The 20636-nt window shown below is 36.1% G+C and overlaps 1 protein-coding gene and 2 non-coding genes across 3 annotated transcripts in view; 2 read left to right on the top strand and 1 right to left on the bottom strand.

Moving 5' to 3' along the window:
* LOC137394967 (dedicator of cytokinesis protein 1-like) overlaps positions 1-20636 on the top strand; it is a 54547-nt gene that overhangs the window by 24306 nt on the left and 9605 nt on the right. The window contains exons 21-36 of the mRNA XM_068081744.1: positions 83-266; positions 1906-2132; positions 5190-5396; positions 5521-5681; positions 5816-5874; positions 6672-6743; positions 7069-7175; positions 7971-8056; positions 8619-8775; positions 8856-8987; positions 11205-11324; positions 12519-12608; positions 16040-16286; positions 19057-19208; positions 19784-19870; positions 20125-20298. Of these exons, the coding sequence (XP_067937845.1) occupies positions 83-266; positions 1906-2132; positions 5190-5396; positions 5521-5681; positions 5816-5874; positions 6672-6743; positions 7069-7175; positions 7971-8056; positions 8619-8775; positions 8856-8987; positions 11205-11324; positions 12519-12608; positions 16040-16286; positions 19057-19208; positions 19784-19870; positions 20125-20298 (2262 nt within the window). The remainder of the gene's footprint in view (positions 1-82; positions 267-1905; positions 2133-5189; positions 5397-5520; positions 5682-5815; positions 5875-6671; positions 6744-7068; positions 7176-7970; positions 8057-8618; positions 8776-8855; positions 8988-11204; positions 11325-12518; positions 12609-16039; positions 16287-19056; positions 19209-19783; positions 19871-20124; positions 20299-20636) is intronic.
* Trnak-cuu (transfer RNA lysine (anticodon CUU)) lies at positions 8474-8546 on the top strand. Its single transcript has one exon. It is a non-coding gene; the product is annotated as a tRNA-Lys (tRNA).
* On the bottom strand, positions 14503-14574 carry Trnag-ucc (transfer RNA glycine (anticodon UCC)). Its single transcript has one exon. It is a non-coding gene; the product is annotated as a tRNA-Gly (tRNA).

Genomic DNA, 20636 nt, shown 5'->3' with positions numbered 1-20636 from the left:
AATATAAAAATGTGAAAAAAAATTTTCTGTTAACATTTTAGTAGAAGTATTATTAAGCCCCTATTTTTGTTTGCCTCGGCAGGGGGCTGCATTGAAGTTCATGCCAGGAATCATCCCTGATATGGTTAATGAGAAAGCAATGGACAGAACGGAGCTAGCAGGTTTTTTCATACTCATGATCCAGAACATTCCACAAGAGAGACTTTCTAAACAGAAGTTAGTCTGCATTCTTGACATCGTCAACAGTCCACTCTTCAAGTTCACAGGTAAGTTTCACTTGAGTAAGTTGTAGGAGTGCGTATTGTAAGTCATGTCAGCAGGTTCTGTAAGGAATTATAGTATGTGACGTAAATCTAGTCGGTATGTATGTCACATTTGTATGTAACTTTTATTTATCACTAGCAGTAAGTCTGGCGATGCTCGAGATTTTTATCATTATCAATCAGATAGTCTGCAGGTGGGTGTCTAATAACTACTACCTCAAATTAAAAACTAACCGCTAAGCAGAGTTAATAAACATAGCTGAGTTCCAAACTCTTTTAAAATCATCGCCGTGGCTTTGAGTTAAGCCCATTGCCAATGCATCACACTTCTTTACAAAATTATTTAATGTTGTCACAAGTTATTTGGAATTCAGCACGGCGTCATCTTCGCAAAAAAAATTTTTGCAGTTCTTTACGTTGAAAAAACTCTTAACTTGCCACAAGTTGTCGGTTCACCAAAGGCCTCCAAATTGATGAATATTTATGAAGGCCTCTGGATGCAGCCAAAAATTTATAGCTTAGCTATGCTAGCCGCTTTCACGGATTAATTTATTCGCGAATGTGTTCATTCACGAATAATGTAGTCCACGAATATGCCATGAAAAGACATTTCTCGTGAAATTTAACTCCGCGAATAATTTCATCCTGTAGGGTATGTACAGTACTGTTCACAGTACTGTATAGTTCAGTTCATTTAGTAGATTTACAGCGCTGTAAATCACTGATTCACAAATACTGATTTACAGTACTATCGTAACAGTATGTATTGTAAACCACCTTAGTACGTACAATGATTTCATGGTACTTCACCGCTATCTCTACTGTCTACCTCAATGACACAGAGGGAGAGGGCGGATTAACATAAATTTAACAGTGCTTTAGACAAAAAACGAGTCTGATAGATTGACAAATAAATATTGCTAAACTAGCTTGGCCTTTATCAAAGGCCACGTAAGCAAAGATTGTTTGCAATAATCACTTCAGCCACAGGATTTTCCTTACCATTAGGAATGTGAACCAGCAAGTTAGTTTAGTTATTAGGTACCCATTATTCTTAGTTAAAACAACTCGATAAACCAAATACATTAATTATAGTCTGTGTTTGTTTTTACACAAACTGGCTCGAAGTAAATAAACCATAGTTGTAACGGAAGATTGATGTTACTTTGCAGTTTTTTAGTTTTTGTGATCGGTTCTGAACCTTATCAACTGTGATAAGTGGGGAATCATTATATGTACTCACTGTCGGTCATGTTAGTATGTAATGGAAGTTATGTTAGTATGTAATGGAAGTTATGTTAGTATGTAATGGAAGTTATGTTAGTCTGTAATGGAAGTTATGTTAGTCTGTAATGAAAGTTATGTTAGTCTGTAATGGAAGTTATATTAGTCTGTAATGGAAACCGTGTTAGTAGGCAATGGAAGTCATATTAGTATGTAATGAAAGCTATGCTAGTAAAACAAGCCTCATATTTCTCAAGACCAGGTACCTTATTGGTTGATCTAAAAAGCTGAGCCGTTTCCATTCTCGGTGAAGTTTTATTGTAGTTGTCGAGGGTCATAAATCTCATTAAATCTTTGGTTGCTGCTTGTTTTTGTTTGTTCTCTTTGGATACATTAGTTGTTATGATCTTTATGTCAGAGCCAAGGCAAAAGCTCATGGAGATGATGGTTGAGCACATCAATGATGAAATTTCCAGCTCAACCAAAGATCCTGATATCTGTGCAAAGATTATAGCGGATATGGTGCACCAGACGTACACAATTAACTCAGCGAGAGAAGATCTCAAGCTATTATTCAGGCCTAAAGACCTGCTCAGAACAATCATCCAAAGTGTCATTACCATGGACCGGAAGAATGAACTGGCGGTAAGGCAAAGCATTGGATTTTACGGGATACTGGAATAGTAGTTAGTTATACCGTAGACTCGATTCTTAGGGTGACGTTACAGCGGTAATGAATTTTTACTGTCTGTGAAAAGACTCATTTCGAACATTTGATTGTTATTATCTATTTTATTACTTGGCATTTGTTGGAACCAAGTAGTATGCTTAACTAACTGTGCCACCCGGCGTTGCCCGGGTAATAGAAAAGTCTTATATAATAACAATTGCCATTCTAACTTTCAAATTACATATCATGAGAAAAGTGTTACTTGAAATAAATTAATGGAAAATAAAGACAATTTTTAAGGTTTTCAAACGTTGTCAAACAACTTTTAAACTCATATTTCCTCATATCATGAGGAAAATGTTTCGTTCAGGTCAAATAAATTACAAAAATGAAACGGCTATAAATAGGTGTAGATGTAAATGAGAAATAATTAGCAAGTAATAGCTAAACCAAGTCGGTTTTGCTGTGGCAATGATACAATTAATACGAACTGAGAAAACAATATGAAAATCCTGAATATGTATAATTAATAATAACAATTCTTGCTTAGAAGTGCGCATATATAACAAAGGTTACTATTCCACCAGAAGCTATCCATCAAAACTTTTAATACAGAGACACTCCTACTCTATGGAGACTCTTTCCACGGAGACGATGTAATTGTCCACGCGAGAAGAATTGGCCTTGACCCCAAATATAGTAATTGAACCTTACGAAAAATATCTCTTAACAGGGGCCGCACCAGTAAAATAATCAGCGTGCGCTATATCTATAGCTGAACGTGAACGCGCCCACCAACACTTGAAAATATATATATATATATATATACGAGGGGCGATCGTAAAGTTCCAGGAATTGTCTCAGTACACGAAAACCGTTAATCGTAATTACCTAATTTAAACTATCCCCTTCAAAGTGATCACCTGAGCTTGCAATGCACTTGTCTCATCTGTGTTTCCACTGATCCATGCAATGCTGGAAATCACTTTCCGTGAGGCTTCGGAGTTGTCTCGTCACATTTTCTTGAATAGTTGGTATGTCGTCAAATCTTTCACCTTTCATTGTCAATTTGATTTTGGGGAATAGGTAGAAGTCACATGGTGCTAAATCAGGTGAATGGTTAAGCACAGTCGCCTTATTTTTTGCCAAATACTGACGTACCATCAATGAGGTGTGAGCCGGAGCATTGTCATGGTGTAGGTACCAGTCACCTGAGAGCCATCATCGTAGATGATGCATTTGCGATATTTGTAAAGGATGTCATGTTGGAAGGGTTCTTCTTCATTAGTTGATTTCAGACCACTTATGTTAAGATACACTCGTTTACATATGAGCTTATTCTAAGTGGTTAGTTACACCGATTGCGCTTGCAATAATACACAGTCATTCATCTACATAGAGTTAGAACCATAGTCAACAATGATTTGTTTTAGACTTTTAGCAAGTACACTTTTTGATTATTGCTGCATTGTTAATTAATAGTTGCATGGCCTTTTCACTTTGTTGTAATTTATTTTGTAGCTCAAACATATGGCCAACATTGATTTGCATTACCATTAGCTGTTTCATTTTACATCACCACAAGTAAACAAATCGCACATTACTAATCACTTGCATTAACAGGTAAATTGTTTGCTAATCACCGTAGAAATTATATTCATAGATTTTATTCAATAAGTTGCTTTCAGACTTTCAAATGGTCTACTATACATATGCGGGTTTAAGTGAACTAGTGAGTTCCACATGGTCTACAGGAGCAGGTGTAGTTGTGCAACTCTAGATTCATACGTCTATATAAAACTAATGTTTCATAATTAAATTCTGATTGTAACCTTTCACAGTCACAAGGCTGTTGTAGTCTTCAAACTTGTCACACATTAGTAAAAAGATAATTAAGTAATAAAACAAGGCCTTTAGACATGGAGTTATAAATGAGTAAACGACTCCTCATAGGCTATTTTCTGTATCAAATTATCTGTATCAAACTTCTGTATCTTCTGTAAACATAATTATCATGAGTAAACGACTCTTCATCTGCCCCTCATAAACTATCTTCTGTATCAAATGATTATTAGAGGATTTACACTAGGTGCTCAATGATTGATTGACTTTTTCGATCTGCTGATGTCATAAACTTCAAATTATAAAAATACACTGATCTAATTTAGAAAACATTTAAAGACATAATAGTCTAATAATACAAAGAAACACCGTAAATGCTTTAGTAAATTTATTATACTGGTTGACAAGGTACAAACCATCATTATTTGTATGTATCACAGTTTGTTGGCGTTAGATTTTAAGTTTATTTAATTCTTTCGCTATCGTAAGTCGATGTATCGGCTTTCGCGGTATTAGAAGTACAGACCGTAAGCCGATGTATCGGTTTATCAATAGGGTTTCACTTTTCTTTTTATTACGAAGTCTACACCTTAGCTAGACCAATCAAATTTTGTTTTCAACGAAACAACCTTGTTGTCAATCACATGCAACCAATTTAAAATCTTTTGGCTCAGCAATTCCATTTCTAATTATTTTTCAAAACGGGAAAACCAGATCGCTATCGTCATGGCAATAAGAAACTCACCGCGTTTGTTCAACGCAAAGAATGCGTCAAAAGTTTTGCAAAAGTGGGATTCACTAAACATTTGTATACCTATCTTGTAGAGAATTTTGTTCTGAATAAGATGCATTTTACAGTAAAATTATATCTGTATTGATTCTTGAGATATTGCCCAAATGCTAGCGGAATATCGATGTTTCGAAAATACGTTGGAATTAATTTTGTCAGAATAACCATTTTAGCGCAGTAGTGAAAGAGTTGAGCAGTGGGAGGTCTCTGGTCAATTTTTACTGCTTGGTGATTGGCTAAGAGAGAAACTGCTTATTTTTGTCTAACGACAGAGTGCCTGATCGCTCAGTAAATCGAATTGATATCGTCGGTGAGTAGCTTGTGGCTTGGTATTAATATTTGCTGTTAATGATCAGCTGCAACAACAAGTGTGTTCTCAAGAGATTATTGTTGGTTGCAGCAAGACTACACGGCCATCATGATTGCAATACTCAGACAAATGACAGATGCTCACTACACTCTCTACTTACAAGGAATTCCTGACCATCAGAACCTCTTTGAATTTCTCGCTGAAATTATTATGGTCTTTCAAGATCTCATCAAAGAATGCGTTTTTCCATCTGACTGGAACGAAATGATCATGGTTCAGAATCAGGTCTTTTTAAAGGTACAATATTTGTTTTTTTTTAGTCGTCGTTGTTTCTGTCATTTATCGTTACTACTGCTAATTTTACACCCAGTGATGTCAGATGTTTCTTTGAGCCATCATTCAATAGATATATTTTTTATAGGCTTTGCGCTGTTTCTCTCATACAATAAAGGAGAAGTTTTCAACGCCGTTTAAACAACAGCTCTGGAACAACTTCTTTCACTGCGCCATTTCCTTCCTTACCCAAGATGCACTTCAACTAGAAAATTTCTCTTCATGCAAAAGACGAAAAATTATCGCAAGGTTGGCAAGTGCTGTGCATAACTATTTTTAATGTTCATGTGTTTAGTTAAACAGAAACCAGTAAGATGGCTGTCTACTTGGCTTGTTGAAACTTTATACAGCGGTAATTTCTGTGGATGTTTCTATGCTTTCAGGTATGCTGATATGAGGAGAGCAATGGGATTTGAGATCCGTGCGATGTGGCTCAACTTGGGTATGTGTCTGCTTCTTCAACCTCTCTCTTCTGTTTTAGTTCATTACTAACCCTCCAGGCGGTTTTCACTAGCTCGAAAAGGTGAACAACGTCGATCTGTCATTAGAATATACATGTAACTAAGTTTCATTACGTATATAATATCTCGGGAGAATATTAAGTGACCTGATTGAATAACCTCTGAGATAGGATTGATTCTTACTACAGAACAATAAACAAGAATAAAACTTCTTGAAAATTCCTGAATGTACAAGCATATTTCATATTAATTGCGCAATCATGAGAAATGCATGATGAGTCATACAGTGATCATGTACAGAGAATAATAAAATAAACTCTGCAGGGTCACAGCAAACCACCCTATATATCCATAAACATTACAAAGTTTTCGCCACCCAATAAAATTATCAGAAACAAAAGCAAGGGGAAATAATGATTGAACCACATGTGCATGTCCCAAACTGTACAGATGAGTCCAGAATTTGTGATAACGGTAATGTTCAACATTTGAATGCAAATTATTTGTTGTTTTGTCTCGGGTTATGCTACTCCCAATTTTTTCTTCCTTTAAAATGAGAGGCCCGCTGCACCGAGTGAGACCACGACCTTCGTTTGACACTACGACCTTCGTTTGACACTACGTTTTCTGGAATTTATTATTATTTTATGACCATAGCATTGAAATGCAGTTTGTCTATTTCAAAATATGCTCAAAGGTTAGTAGTAAATCAAGCAGTATTTTGTGCCTGCCGCTAGGCCATGATAGGCCATGATAATGCTGCCTCACATTGTTTTAGGTCAGCACAAGATTCGGTTTATACCAGAACTGGTTGGACCTATTTTAGAGATGACCCTATTGCCCGAAATTGGTAAGTGTAATCCTAGGGCTATTGTTATGCAGCTTGTGGTCCTTAAGTATTGATATACGGAGAACAATTACAATAATATGTGCTTATTAACAGTCGCTAATCGATTATTTTAGTGAAATTATTATTATGTGTATTGTGAAAAAAAAATGGTATCAACATAAAGCTTTTGTTTTTGTTTTGTCTTGATGGCGAATGCTGTAGCTCGTCTCCTTGAACATGTTCTGCTACAATTAATAGAATATGTTCACATTGCTTGAGTCTCAAGTCACCTCTTGTCATTGAAGGCATACCACTGCGTCACAAAAGCATTTGTTTTTTAATACAGAACTGAGGAAGGCTACCCTGCCTATATTTTTCGATATGATGCAGTGCGAGTACTATCAGATGGTTCATCGGTCTCAAGGGGCTGTAATGAATGGAAACTTTCACCAGGTACAGTTTCTATAGCTTACTGTTGCCGACATGAAATCTTTCTACAGAAATGGTGGAATTATCTTCTCACTCTCTTCTCCATTTGTTCCAATTATCTGTCTTTTTTATTAGTCTAGTTGGGATATTTGAAGAAAAATGTATTCAAAATCTAAAAAATTGGGCTGTGTACAGTAGAATTTTTTAGTTGAATGTAAGTCTTCATAGATAGTAGGTTTTTAAATGATGCATATTGGTTGGTGCGGTTGAAAGATCATGCGAACACGAGTTTTCTGGCTGAAAGCTTTCAACTATGATTGTAAAAAGGCATTGTTCTGATTATTTGGGGCACTATTTATGAGCTAAAGCTGTGCTTACCAAACTGCTCAAACTTCTCTATGGTGGATATTTAAACTTACCAAGTGGAAAATAATTGTGTTGACACCAATTAAAAACCTCTTTTTTATGTTTGAAAGAAGGAAAGCCGGTTTCAAACAGGACACTGATGCTTTCTCTTGTCTATTATTCAAAATTCTCTTCAGTGTCAACTTTCTCACAAATTCATTCTGAAGTAGAACTCTTTGTATTTACTGTAACATTATTTTTGTGCATTTTATAAGTATCAACTAACAAAGTAGTGTGAATGCGTTCAACTGCTTTTGGCTCATTTGTATAATGGGGAAGTTTGAATGCTTGAACTGCTTACTGGGGGAGATGATAAAAACTGTCAGGCAACCCCAGAGGCTCTGTGAAGGTCTGTACATGTGCTAACCTCCGTTGCTGGGCGATACCAAGGCTACTCAAAGCCCTCTGTTGTAGTTTGAGAATGAGCTGATCACGCAGATGGATGTGCAGGTAGAAGGAGGCCACGGGGATGAGCAGTATATCGAGCTTTTCTACGTTGCGTGAGTTCAACCGCATTGCTTTTTGCAGCTAACTTACGAAGACGTTTTGCTTTAAAAACTGCTTTCATAACTATACATAGGATATATCTACTTTCATAACTTTCAATAGCCAAGTCTGTAAGCATGTCTCTGATTACGTAACATTCTTTGTAGCTCATTTAATTACAGAGTTATACAATTTTTGTAAATATGGTCATTGAGAAACTTCTTGTTGGGAACTCGTGTTCACATTGACTAGTAAAAATGCCATTATTTTTACGAATGCAACGGGTAACGCGGAACGCGCCAAGTGATTATATGACGCTCTAGCGGTAAAATGTTATTATCGTGATGCTTCGCAGCAATGACACTTTGATGGCAGGGTTATCAAGTAAACGTTACAATTTTGTATACTTTTACGCGCCGCTTCATCAAGCAGCCCGGGTAGCTCAGTCGGTAGAGCATGGGACTCTTAATCCCAGGGTCGTGGGTTCGAGCCCCACCTCGGGCGCATCTTTTACCATTGGTTTGTTTGGGTTCTTAATGTAATTTTGCTAGAATAGATCGCCATTATTATTTGCAGCATTCATCAGCGCTGTGCTTCACACCAAGTAATGCGTGATCTTGGAATTCGATTTGTGGAAGTTATAAAGAAGCTTCTCATGAGACTTCTTGAATATCGCACGATAATTCATGATGAAAACAAGGACAATCGGATGAACTGCATCGTCAATCTGTTGGTAAGTTGACAATTGGTTATGGCTTTAATTTCAGTTCTTCAATATATTTTTTACGAACATATTATAATCATATATTGTAGAACTTTTATAAAGATATAGAAAGACAAGAGTTATATATCCGCTATCTCCATAAGCTCTGCGATCTGCACTTGGAATGTCAAAATTATACTGAGGCAGCCTGCACATTGATGCTCTACACAAAATTGCTTCGTGTAAGTTGTGGCTTTCTTTGGTTGCCAGCAAATGTTAGTTATTTCCTTACTAAACTGATATGTACAGATTTTGTTGTCAAGCAAGTTATTAAAGTGCATTTTCAAAGAAATATTAAAGATGAATTTACACAAAATTTTAGTAGATTTCTTCAGAAAAAATTGGCATTTTTCTATCATTTGTTTTTGTTGTTAATGTTTGAGGTGATCTAATTGCCATGATGTTTATATATATATATATATATATATATATATATATATATATATATATATATATATATATATATACAGTCAAACATGGATAACTCGGCCACGGATAGCTCGAAAACATGGTTAATTCGAACAGTTTCTTTGGTCCGTTCCCACGTAATGATAAATTGCTATAGATAACTCGAACTCAACACTGTTAATTCGAACTGTTTTTTTGCCTAACGGCTATCGAAACGGTTGTTATCGCTTTAGAAAATCACTTTAATCAAAGCCATAGAGGTAAACCTCATATTTTCGTAATTCATAAGCGTTGTTATTACCACCATCGGCAAAATAATTTTGTCAACGACTTTTCTAAAGGTTTGGTCAAAATTGATTTACACTGCTATACGATTAATAGCACGGGCTTGCCGGGTCACGCGCGCAAGGATTTTCGCCACGCACATACAAAACAAAAACAGCATGTTGTTTTGCATGTGCGTGGCGAAAATCCTTGAGTGCGTGACCCGGCTAGCCCGTGACGAATAGTTTTCCGACGTTGAATCCGTGTTGAATCAACGTCGGAATGTTGAATGTTTAAAACGTCTTAAAATTGTTTTTACTAAACGTATACGTTGTCTTAGCTAAAAAAAACTTTTCATCGTTTGACCTAAACACAGAATACGTGTGTACATTCAATAAGTATCCATTCAAAAAGCGTGAGTGATATACAATGTACCGTTAAACCTCGTGAAACTTTTAATTGAACTGCCTCGGAGTGTTGCTCTTAACGAATCCCAGGTAAAGTAAGGGATTTTTCTTTGGTAACTTTTTCTTGAAGTTGCATAAACTTCAATAAAAGTCGGCAAAATTGATCGTGGGTAAAACGCTCAAAAGAAAAAGATGTCTTTTCTTTTGAGCATTTCAACAACGATCAAGTTTTGCCAATGTCAATCTAAAAAAACGTCCTGGCAATAACATCACCTCAAACAACAAACCAATCTCAAGTGATAGAAAAATCTCTATACTTTTTGATAAAAACGTTTTAAACTTTACATTAGAAGCATTTAATTTGAAACTAGCCATTTGTGCTTTTGATTTATATTATAGTTTGCATATGTACATGTATCTACTAATAAATAAGTAAATACATGGACTTGTGACAGTGCTCTGATAACTTGAACGCTCTGATAATTCGAACACTTTTGCTCGGTCCCTTGAAGTTCGAGTTATCCATGTTTGACTGTATATATATATATATAATTACAACTAAAGTTTTACTATATTGTAAGTTAATAGCGTAAAGTAATACTAAAATAAAAGAGCTCAACTAGAAATTGGAGCAAATAGTACTAATTATGGAAAATAGTTCTTATCTTGGCAGCTACTGGCAGTTTCATGACCTCTCCTGTCGATCATTAGGCTGCTACTCTGATGATCGACAGGAGAGGTCATGAAACTGCCAGTAGCTGCAAAAATGAGTACAACTATTTTCCATAACTAGTATATATATATAACATTATTATTAGAAATAGAATTATTGTCAATAAAGTATATATAAGTCAATATATATATATATATTACTTTATTGGCAATAATTTAAATACAAATAGTAATGTTTTTAAAATTATGCCATACAAAAAATTATGTCATACATATGTTTCAAGATTAAAATTGACAAAGCTTGGTTGTGTTTAAAATGCTCAGAAGAAAAATATGTGTCGAAATGATGTCACTAGTTGCTATGGTTGTGATAGTTAATATCGGCTATTACGTTCAGGTTGCAGGTGCATTACTCTATTCTGTCGGTCTCTTTGCAACTATAAATATCATAATCGTACTTTCGCTTGATCCGAGGGTTTTAACCACGATGAAGCTTTTTAAAAATTTTAATCATGAAACATCCTGACAGTCAGATCACTTTAAACATCACACAATTGCAAATGATGGAAAAATGCTGATACTTTCTGATAAAATCTAGTAGAATTTTCTGTAAATTCATCTTGAAAGAATATCAATGCTGTGTTTTAGTGGTCAGATGATCACCTGGAATCCTTGCTACGCAGTGATAACTTTCCAAGCGCTCAAACACACAGGGAACTCAAGGAGCTACTCTATCTTCGTGTTATAGATCATCTTGATCAGGGAAAGGTATGTGGTATAGATTACCTTGATCAGGGAAAGGTATGTGGTATAGATTACCTTGATCAGGGAAAGGTATGTGGTATAGATTACCTTGATCAGGGAAAGGTATGTGGTATAGATTACCTTGATCAGGGAAAGGTATGTGGTATAGATTACCTTGATCAGGGAAAGGTATGTGGTATAGATTACCTTGATCAGGGAAAGGTATGTGGTATAGATTACCTTGACCAGGGAAAGGTATGTGGTATAGATTACCTTGATCAGGGAAAGGTATGTGGTATAGATTACCTTGATCAGGGAAAGGTATGTGGTATAGATCACCTTGATCAGGGAAAGGTATGTGGTATAGATTACCTTGATCAGGGAAAGGTATGTGGTATAGATTACCTTGATCAGGGAAAGGTATGTGGTATAGATTACCTTGACCAGGGAAAGGTATGTGGTATAGATTACCTTGATCAGGGAAAGGTATGTGGTATAGATTACCTTGATCAGGGAAAGGTATGTGGTATAGATTACCTTGACCAGGGAAAGGTATGTGGTATAGATTACCTTGATCAGGGAAAGGTATGTGGTATAGATTACCTTGATCAGGGAAAGGTATGTGGTATAGATCACCTTGATCAGGGAAAGGTATGTGGTATAGATTACCTTGATCAGGGAAAGGTATGTGGTATAGATTACCTTGATCAGGGAAAGGTATGTGGTATAGATTACCTTGACCAGGGAAAGGTATGTGGTATAGATTACCTTGATCAGGGAAAGGTATGTGGTATAGATTACCTTGATCAGGGAAAGGTATGTGGTATAGATTACCTTGACCAGGGAAAGGTATGTGGTATAGATTACCTTGATCAGGGAAAGGTATGTGGTATAGATTACCTTGATCAGGGAAAGGTATGTGGTATAGATTACCTTGATCAGGGAAAGGTGTGTGGTATAGATTACCTTGATCAGGGAAAGGTATGTGGTATAGATTACCTTGATCAGGGAAAGGTATGTGGTATAGATTACCTTGATCAGGGAAAGGTATGTGGTATAGATTACCTTGATCAGGGAAAGGTATATGCGTTTGTTATAAATCATTATAACCAGGGAAAGGCATGCGAGAGCTGATGACCGTTTTTATTAAACTGAGCAGAACGTTTCACTCAAGTATAATTTAGTCATAGCAATTACAATCATGTCCCGTCCTAACAGATGTGGGAGAAAGGAATAGAGCTGTGTAAGGAACTCATCGCTGAGTACGAGTACGAAGTGTTTGACTATCAGAAGTTAACAGCTATGTTGGTAAGTGAAATAAAGTTTGTTTTCCATGTGCATCCCCCAAATGCCGCAAAACCTTGCAACGTGAAGTTAATCTGCTCCAATATTTGCTTTGTGTGCTTTGCCCTCGTACATTAAAGATGATTCTTATAAGCAAATATGGTATTTCACAGTTTATCAAACTGGCTTTTTCAATTATCGAACTCAGGCGATTGATTGCTTGTCACGATGCAATCTGATCTGAATATTCGATTCAGCAGAGAGAGTGATTAAGGTTAGGTGCCTTTCTTGCCATCACCAGTAACCCTTTTTGGTTATTTAATTTTTTTTAGCATTATTTTGTTTTCATAAGGGTGAGAGAAGTTTAATATTATGCTACTACAAAAATAACATCAGCTAGTACATTTCTAACCCCAAACACGATCTCGTGTGTTGGGGGTTTGAAGATCGAGTGTGATGTCTGCTTTACTTAGTGCAAGCAGATGCTGTGCGTGTTTGTAAGAATATTGTTGGACAAACAATATCTCTGTGGTCTTGGCTGGACATGTCTAAGTCCAGTGACAAGGGAACCTCAACAACTGGCGACCCAGTTGCAGAGAAAAATTTAAGCAGATGTAATCTGCAAATTAGCATGACTTTTACATATGTATATATATATATATATATATATATATATATACAGTCAAACATGGATAACTCGAACTTCACGGGACCGAGAGAAAGTGTTCGAATTATCAGAGCGTTCAAGTTATCAGAGCACTGCCACAAGTCCATGTATTTAATTATTTATTAGTAGATACATGTACATATACAAACTATGATATAAATCAAAAGCACAAATGGCTTGTTTCAAATTAAACGCTTCTAATGTAAAGTTTAAAACGTTTTTATCAAAAAGTATAGAGATTTTTCTATCACTTGAGATTGGTTTGTTGTTTGAGGTGATGTTATTGCCAAGACGTTTTTCAGATTGACATTGGCAAAACTTGATCGTTGTTGAAATGCTCAAAAATAAAGACATCTTTTTCTTTTGAGTGTTTTACCCATGATCAATTTTGCCGATTTTTCTTGAAGTTTATGCAAAGATTACCTCACTTTACCTCGCTTCCAAAGGGCGATCGCTAAGCGGATGTTTGGTATAAATCAAATTTCACCAAACCTTTAGAAAAGTCGTTGACAAAAATATTTTGCCCATGGTGGTAATAACGACGCTTATGAATTACGAAAAGTTGAGGTTTACCTCTATGGCTTGGAATAAAGTGATTTTCTAAAGCGATAACAACCGTTTCGGTAGCCGTTGGGCAAAAAACAGTTCGAGTTAACAGTGTTGAGTTCGAGTTATCTATAGTAATTTATCATTACGTGGGAACTGACCAAAGAAACCGTTCGAGTTAACCATGTGTTCGAGCTATCCGTGGGCGAGTTATCCATGTTTGACTGTATATATATATAGAGTGTGTGTTTTTATATATACTGTTTTTTTAATATATCCTTATTTAGGTTGGCTAGCCTCTGCACTTTCGCTAGTTTCTGACTTTCTTTTCATCACTTTTACTTTCTTTGTCAGCTGGAAGATGCAAAAGAAAGTAAAGTTTTTTGTAAAGAATTATTCTTATGTTGTTTGATCATATTTTTTATCATTTGAAGTTCTAAGCGAAGCATTGCCGTCCTCCTTTTTCACAACCCCTCCACTTGTGCTAACTACTTTACTAGTCTTCTTGAGATCTGCGTTTTCAAAACCGGTTTTTCAAGTGCTCGATGAACTTTTACAGAATTTCCATTTATTTTGAGTAATTTAAAACGTGTGCAGAAAATTAGAGAGAGCTGATATATATTTAAAATTATAGATACTTGATACATCTGCTCGAAGTTGCATATACTGTAAAAAAAACGACGTAAATGAACAATTAAAAAGATGTGCGTCGGCCGGGAATCGAACCCGGATCTATTGCTTGGAAGGCAACAATGCTAACCTTTACACCACCGACGCCGCTGTTGAATGAGATGCTGTTATCGGCGTTCAAGTAGGTAATCTCAATGTAATAGAGCTGAGCCGTAGATTACTCTATATTCTCGCATATAAGCTGATTATTGGACGGGACGCAAAACAAGTTACCGATCTGACGGCTCCAGCTTATACATGTATATGTATATTCCAGCTTGTATACGCACATACCTTTGATTGAAAGCAAATGACATTATGCTGACTTATTTTCAACAACTACAACTCAACTATGCTAAGCGTGTGGCTTGTAGTCTTTTACTTACAGTTTGTTTTATACAATAGCGATGGCTCACACTTGAAGTAAAGTTGCATGTGAAGATTCATTGATAAAAAAATGAAACAAAACTGGCGCATTTAGCCTTCTTCTACCCAGCTTTTGTTCTCACAGTAAGAGCGTGCACACCCACATGAAGCAGCTCATGTTTGATAATAGTATGCTATGACAGCAATAACAGTCTGTGGTTCGTTGGTCATACACATGATCGCTTGCGTTTTACGCGCATCACATGCAATTGCATTAATAGTACCGCTAGTATATACAGTTACAAGATGTTACCGAATTGTATCTTTAAAAGGAATCAAATGTCTTCCATTGCTTCTTTTAAACTAAAAGCAGTTCTGGTATAACAATTACAATGATTTAATACTAATATTAAAAAAGTTAATATCATTAACTCTTTGTTACCAAATAATTTTTTTACGAGACAATAAAATATTTGTCAAAACAAAATGTGTGACATTCGCGCATTTAAATTGTTTTAACAGTTGACCAAATTAATTAGCGTAAAATCGTACATAATCTGATTCCATAACAAAACTCCATTTTTCCAATAAAATTCCATTTTTTGTCCTCGTCATACTATCATGGTGGAGATGTTCCGAGTCAGATGAGTTTATTACTATTACTATAGCTTACGGAATTCTAAAATTGCTAAATTCTTTGGATAGTAAGTAACGCATTTACGCTTTACGATTACAACATTCGCATGAATCAGCAACGAAGCAGACATTGTGTGTCACTTCTATATCTCTTGCAATTAGTGTGTAAACCAAACATAACATAGATGTTATTTGACTAGGTAAGTCCTGCTGGTCAGGCATGTTCCATGAGTTTCAAGAGAGATGACAACGAAGGCTTCGTTTGTTTTGTTTGCATCTATATTCTTACTGTGTACTAGTTTCCATGATGTCCCTCATGCTTCCACATCTGCAGTTACCTCAGACACATGACAATCCGCTATGGTAGAGGTGTCTTAATCCAATTGCATTATGGTCCCTACTTTCTGTGGTCATGTTTGGTTCACCATGGGAAATTTTTGACTACATATACAATATGTTTATATAGTTATAACAAGTCCTTCTATGTATTATATGTGGTTAATCTGTATGTTTTGTCCTGTGCCGCTGTGATGCAATTGTCACTGTTAGGTCTAATGCCTTTCCTTCTCAGAGAAAACAGGCCGAGTTCTACAATAAGATACAGAATGAAACTCGACATCCTCCTGCGTACTATAGAGTCAGTTACTATGGCAACGGCTTTCCGTCATTTCTGAGTAACAAGACATTTGTACACCGAGGCAGAGAGTTTGAGATGTTAGCAGACTTCTCAGTGCGTGTCAGGGAACCCTACCCTGATGCTAAAGTGCTGACAACACTGAACAATCCCAACCATGAGATCTTAGAGTCAGCGGGGCAATGTATCCTTTATATGAATTGTTGTTGTTGTGCAAGTTCAGAAGCCTGTCTTACATAGTAGTAGTACGTGTAGAGTACATAGTAGTAGTTCGTGTAGAGTACATAGTAGTAGTATGTGTACAGTACATAGTAGTAGTACGTGTACAGTACATAGTAGTAGTAAGTGTAGAGTACATAGTAGTAGTACGTGTAGAGTGCATAGTAGTAGTACGTGTACAGTACATAGTAGTAGTATGTGTACAGTACATAGTAGTAGTACGTGTAGTGTACATAGTAGTAGTATGTGTAGTGTACATAGTAGTAGTACGTGTAGTGTACATAGTAGTAGTACGTGTAGTGTACATAGTAGTAGTACGTGTACAGTACATAGTAGTAGTACGTGTACAGTACATAGTAGTAATATGTGTACAGTACATAGTAGTAGTACGTGTAGAGTGCATAGTAGTAGTACGTGTACAGTACATAGTAGTAGTACGTGTAGTGTACATAGTAGTGGTACGTGTACAGTACATAGTAGTAGCACGTGTAGAGTGCATAGTAGTAGTACGTGTAGAGTACATAGTAGTAGTGCGTGTACAGTACATAGTAGTAATATGTGTACAGTACATAGTAGTAGTACGTGTAGAGTGCATAGTAGTAGTAAGTGTAGAGTACATAGTAGTAGTACGTGTACAGTACATAGTAGTAGTACGTGTAGTGTACATAGTAGTAGTACGTGTACAGTACATAGTAGTAGTACGTGTACAGTACATAGTAGTAGTACGTGTAGAGTACATAGTAGTAGTACTTGTAGAGTACATAGTAGTAGTACGTGTACAGTACATAGTAGTAGTACGTGTAGTGTACATAGTAGTAGTACGTGTACAGTACATAGTAGTAGCACGTGTAGAGTGCATAGTAGTAGTAAGTGTAGAGTACATAGTAGTAGTGCGTGTACAGTACATAGTAGTAGTACGTGTAGTGTACATAGTAGTAGTACGTGTACAGTACATAGTAATAGTACGTGTACAGTACATAGTAGTAGTACGTGTAGTGTACATAGTAGTGGTACGTGTACAGTACATAGTAGTAGCACGTGTAGAGTGCATAGTAGTAGTACGTGTAGAGTACATAGTAGTAGTACGTGTACAGTACATAGTAGTAGTGCGTGTACAGTACATAGTAGTAGTACGTGTACAGTACATAGTAGTAGCACGTGTAGAGTGCATAGTAGTAGTAAGTGTAGAGTACATAGTAGTAGTGCGTGTACAGTACATAGTAGTAGTACGTGTAGTGTACATAGTAGTAGTACGTGTACAGTACATAGTAATAGTACGTGTACAGTACATAGTAGTAGTACGTGTAGTGTACATAGTAGTGGTACGTGTACAGTACATAGTAGTAGCACGTGTAGAGTACATAGTAGTAGTACTTGTAGAGTACATAGTAGTAGTACGTGTACAGTACATAGTAGTAGTACGTGTAGTGTACATAGTAGTAGTACGTGTACAGTACATAGTAGTAGCACGTGTAGAGTGCATAGTAGTAGTAAGTGTAGAGTACATAGTAGTAGTGCGTGTACAGTACATAGTAGTAGTACGTGTAGTGTACATAGTAGTAGTACGTGTACAGTACATAGTAATAGTACGTGTAGTGTACATAGTAGTGGTACGTGTACAGTACATAGTAGTAGTACGTGTACAGTACATAGTAGTAGTACGTGTAGAGTACATAGTAGTAGTACTTGTAGAGTACATAGTAGTAGTACGTGTACAGTACATAGTAGTAGTACGTGTAGTGTACATAGTAGTAGTACGTGTACAGTACATAGTAGTAGCACGTGTAGAGTGCATAGTAGTAGTAAGTGTAGAGTACATAGTAGTAGTGCGTGTACAGTACATAGTAGTAGTACGTGTAGTGTACATAGTAGTAGTACGTGTACAGTACATAGTAATAGTACGTGTACAGTACAAAGTAGTAGTATGTGTACAGTACGTAGTAGTGGTACGTATACAGTATATAGTAGTAGTACGTGTACAGTACATAGTAGATTCGCTGACTTTTTATTTTAGAGCTGCTCTAAAATTGGACATAACAAAGGATGTACATGTAGATCATCATTGTTATTTCATTTCGCATTCGTCCCTGACATTAGCAAGGTTCTATGGATGATAGTTTGTGACGTTTCTTCAAATTTCTTCGAGCAAAGATGATTGAGATAACAGTTTTATTATCAAGGGCGTATTCTGAAGTTTGGCCTATTCTCCAGAAAAGCAACCATTATTAATGGAGTAAATAGTAATATCTTCAGCATGAAACCATATATGTATCTGCTATCGATAAGACTTGGTTAAAATACAAAAGCAACATTATTGCATACAAACAGGATACATCAAACAACACAGTCCTACTACAGTTCTTAGTCAAAAGACCTGTAGCTCATGGGCGAGTCATTCTTTGGCACATTCAGCCATTTCTACATGTTGCCAAACCAATTTTTCACAGTAACAACTTCTTATGAAAATGTAGTAATTAGCACATCTAAGATTTCATTGAGATCTTTATGAGTATAGAACTGTATTAATGAAATTGTTATTACAGCGTTGCTATAAAAATGTTTTTGTAGCTTGCGTTGTTTTTTATTAATAAAATGCGTAGCCTACATTCTGAAAGAGTACATTCTTCTGCACACAGTGGTACATGAATAAATATTTTTTTAAATTTAAAAAAATCATTAATTTTGGCCTCTCCATCATTTTCGACATATATGGTTGCGCACTTTAACCAAGGCAGTCCTTCAAATGAATGCTGTTAACCCGGTGTTTGAGCCGCTGCAGCAGTTTGTTGGGAAGAATGTGAGTGAACAGATCCTCAAGTACTGGAAGTTCAACGAGGTGGACAGGTTCACTTACTCGCGGCCTCTTAAGAAGACTGATGACATTGCGGTAAGTTTTCCTCAAAAGGCGTGTACAGTTTCCTCTAATTTTTAGTACTCGCAATGGCTTTACAACTTGTAGATTTTTTGCAAAAGACCACAAATTTAAATTTAACTGCTTTTATAAAGTTTTTTCTTTTGTCTTTTAATTGGTTTTGGTATATTTTAGTTAATTTTAAAGTCTTATTCAACACATATCTTTATTATTTGTTACTACTAATAAATATTGTTATATTAATAACAATAAATAAAACTATCGTTACTACTATAATATAAAAAATTAACGGTTATATTTGTTTGTGAGAAATTAAAAAAATTAGTCTCAAATATCAATGCTTCTTTTTATTCTGTTAAAATAACAAGTATTTAGGTATTATTATTATTATGTAGGTTTTACGGATTTGTTTGTCTAGCATGTGTGACAACCTTTAACAATCTTGAACGAATGATATGCCAGCCAGTTTAGCAATCATTTGGTTTGTAGCCTCCTAAATCACGCATTAATTTTAAACTAAGCAAACTGAATCCTACTGAGGTTTAAACTAAAATATATTCTGAGGTCTATTAGTTTTGCTTGTTCGGCAGGATATGTGGCTGGAGAGGACAGATCTGACTACTGAGTCACCACTTCCTGGGATACTTCGCTGGTTTCCTGTAAAGAACCACCGAACGGTAAAAATGGAGTAGTTAAATCTAAGCTTCACATTTGATGAACGAGATTATGATAAGTATAGGTTGTTGCACGTTCATATGAAGGTTGTCAACGCTTGGAGATCTAATGCACTGATACACTGTTGTATCGATTATATGGAATTCTCTGTGCTTGTTGGTCTACAAATCAAAGTGATATTCTAGATGTGTGTAGTTAGTATTTGTCATTCACTATTGCATGCTAGTAGAAATGACTTTTACTACCATATTGCTAGTCGAAGGTGAGCCCCCTGGAGAATGCAATAGAGAGCATGGACACAACTAACTCTAAGTTACAGATCATGATCGAGGAGCATGATAGGCAAAAAGACTTACAAATCAATCCGCTCAGCATGCTGCTCAACGGTATTTGCGATGCAGCAGTTAATGGTGGCCTGTCCAACTACAAGGTAGATTACAAAAGTTTTCTAACATCTTCTAAGAATGTTTAATCACTAAATAACATGTTGCTGTCTAAGGTATCTCTCCCCTTTATGTTCAGCAGCTTGTCTGTAGATGACTTCACTGAGTTCGTGTACATACATTATGTAGAACTAGTACTAGTGAGATGACCTAGTAGGTCCTATATATGCAGTCGACGCCCCTACAGCGTAAATAATCTATTCCCAGAACACTCTCAATATAGGGACTTTATGTTATTTGAACAGTAAAATAGTAAAACACATGTACAATGCTTAATCCATTCCAAGATCTTCCCAAACTCACCCCTTTGGTTCTTTACAAAGAA

Source organism: Watersipora subatra, chromosome 4 (assembly GCF_963576615.1).
Source record: "Watersipora subatra chromosome 4, tzWatSuba1.1, whole genome shotgun sequence".
Lineage (NCBI taxonomy): Eukaryota > Metazoa > Bryozoa > Gymnolaemata > Cheilostomatida > Watersiporidae > Watersipora > Watersipora subatra.
Note: the sequence above shows the minus strand (reverse complement) of the source record. Positions and strands in the feature narration are given on the sequence as shown.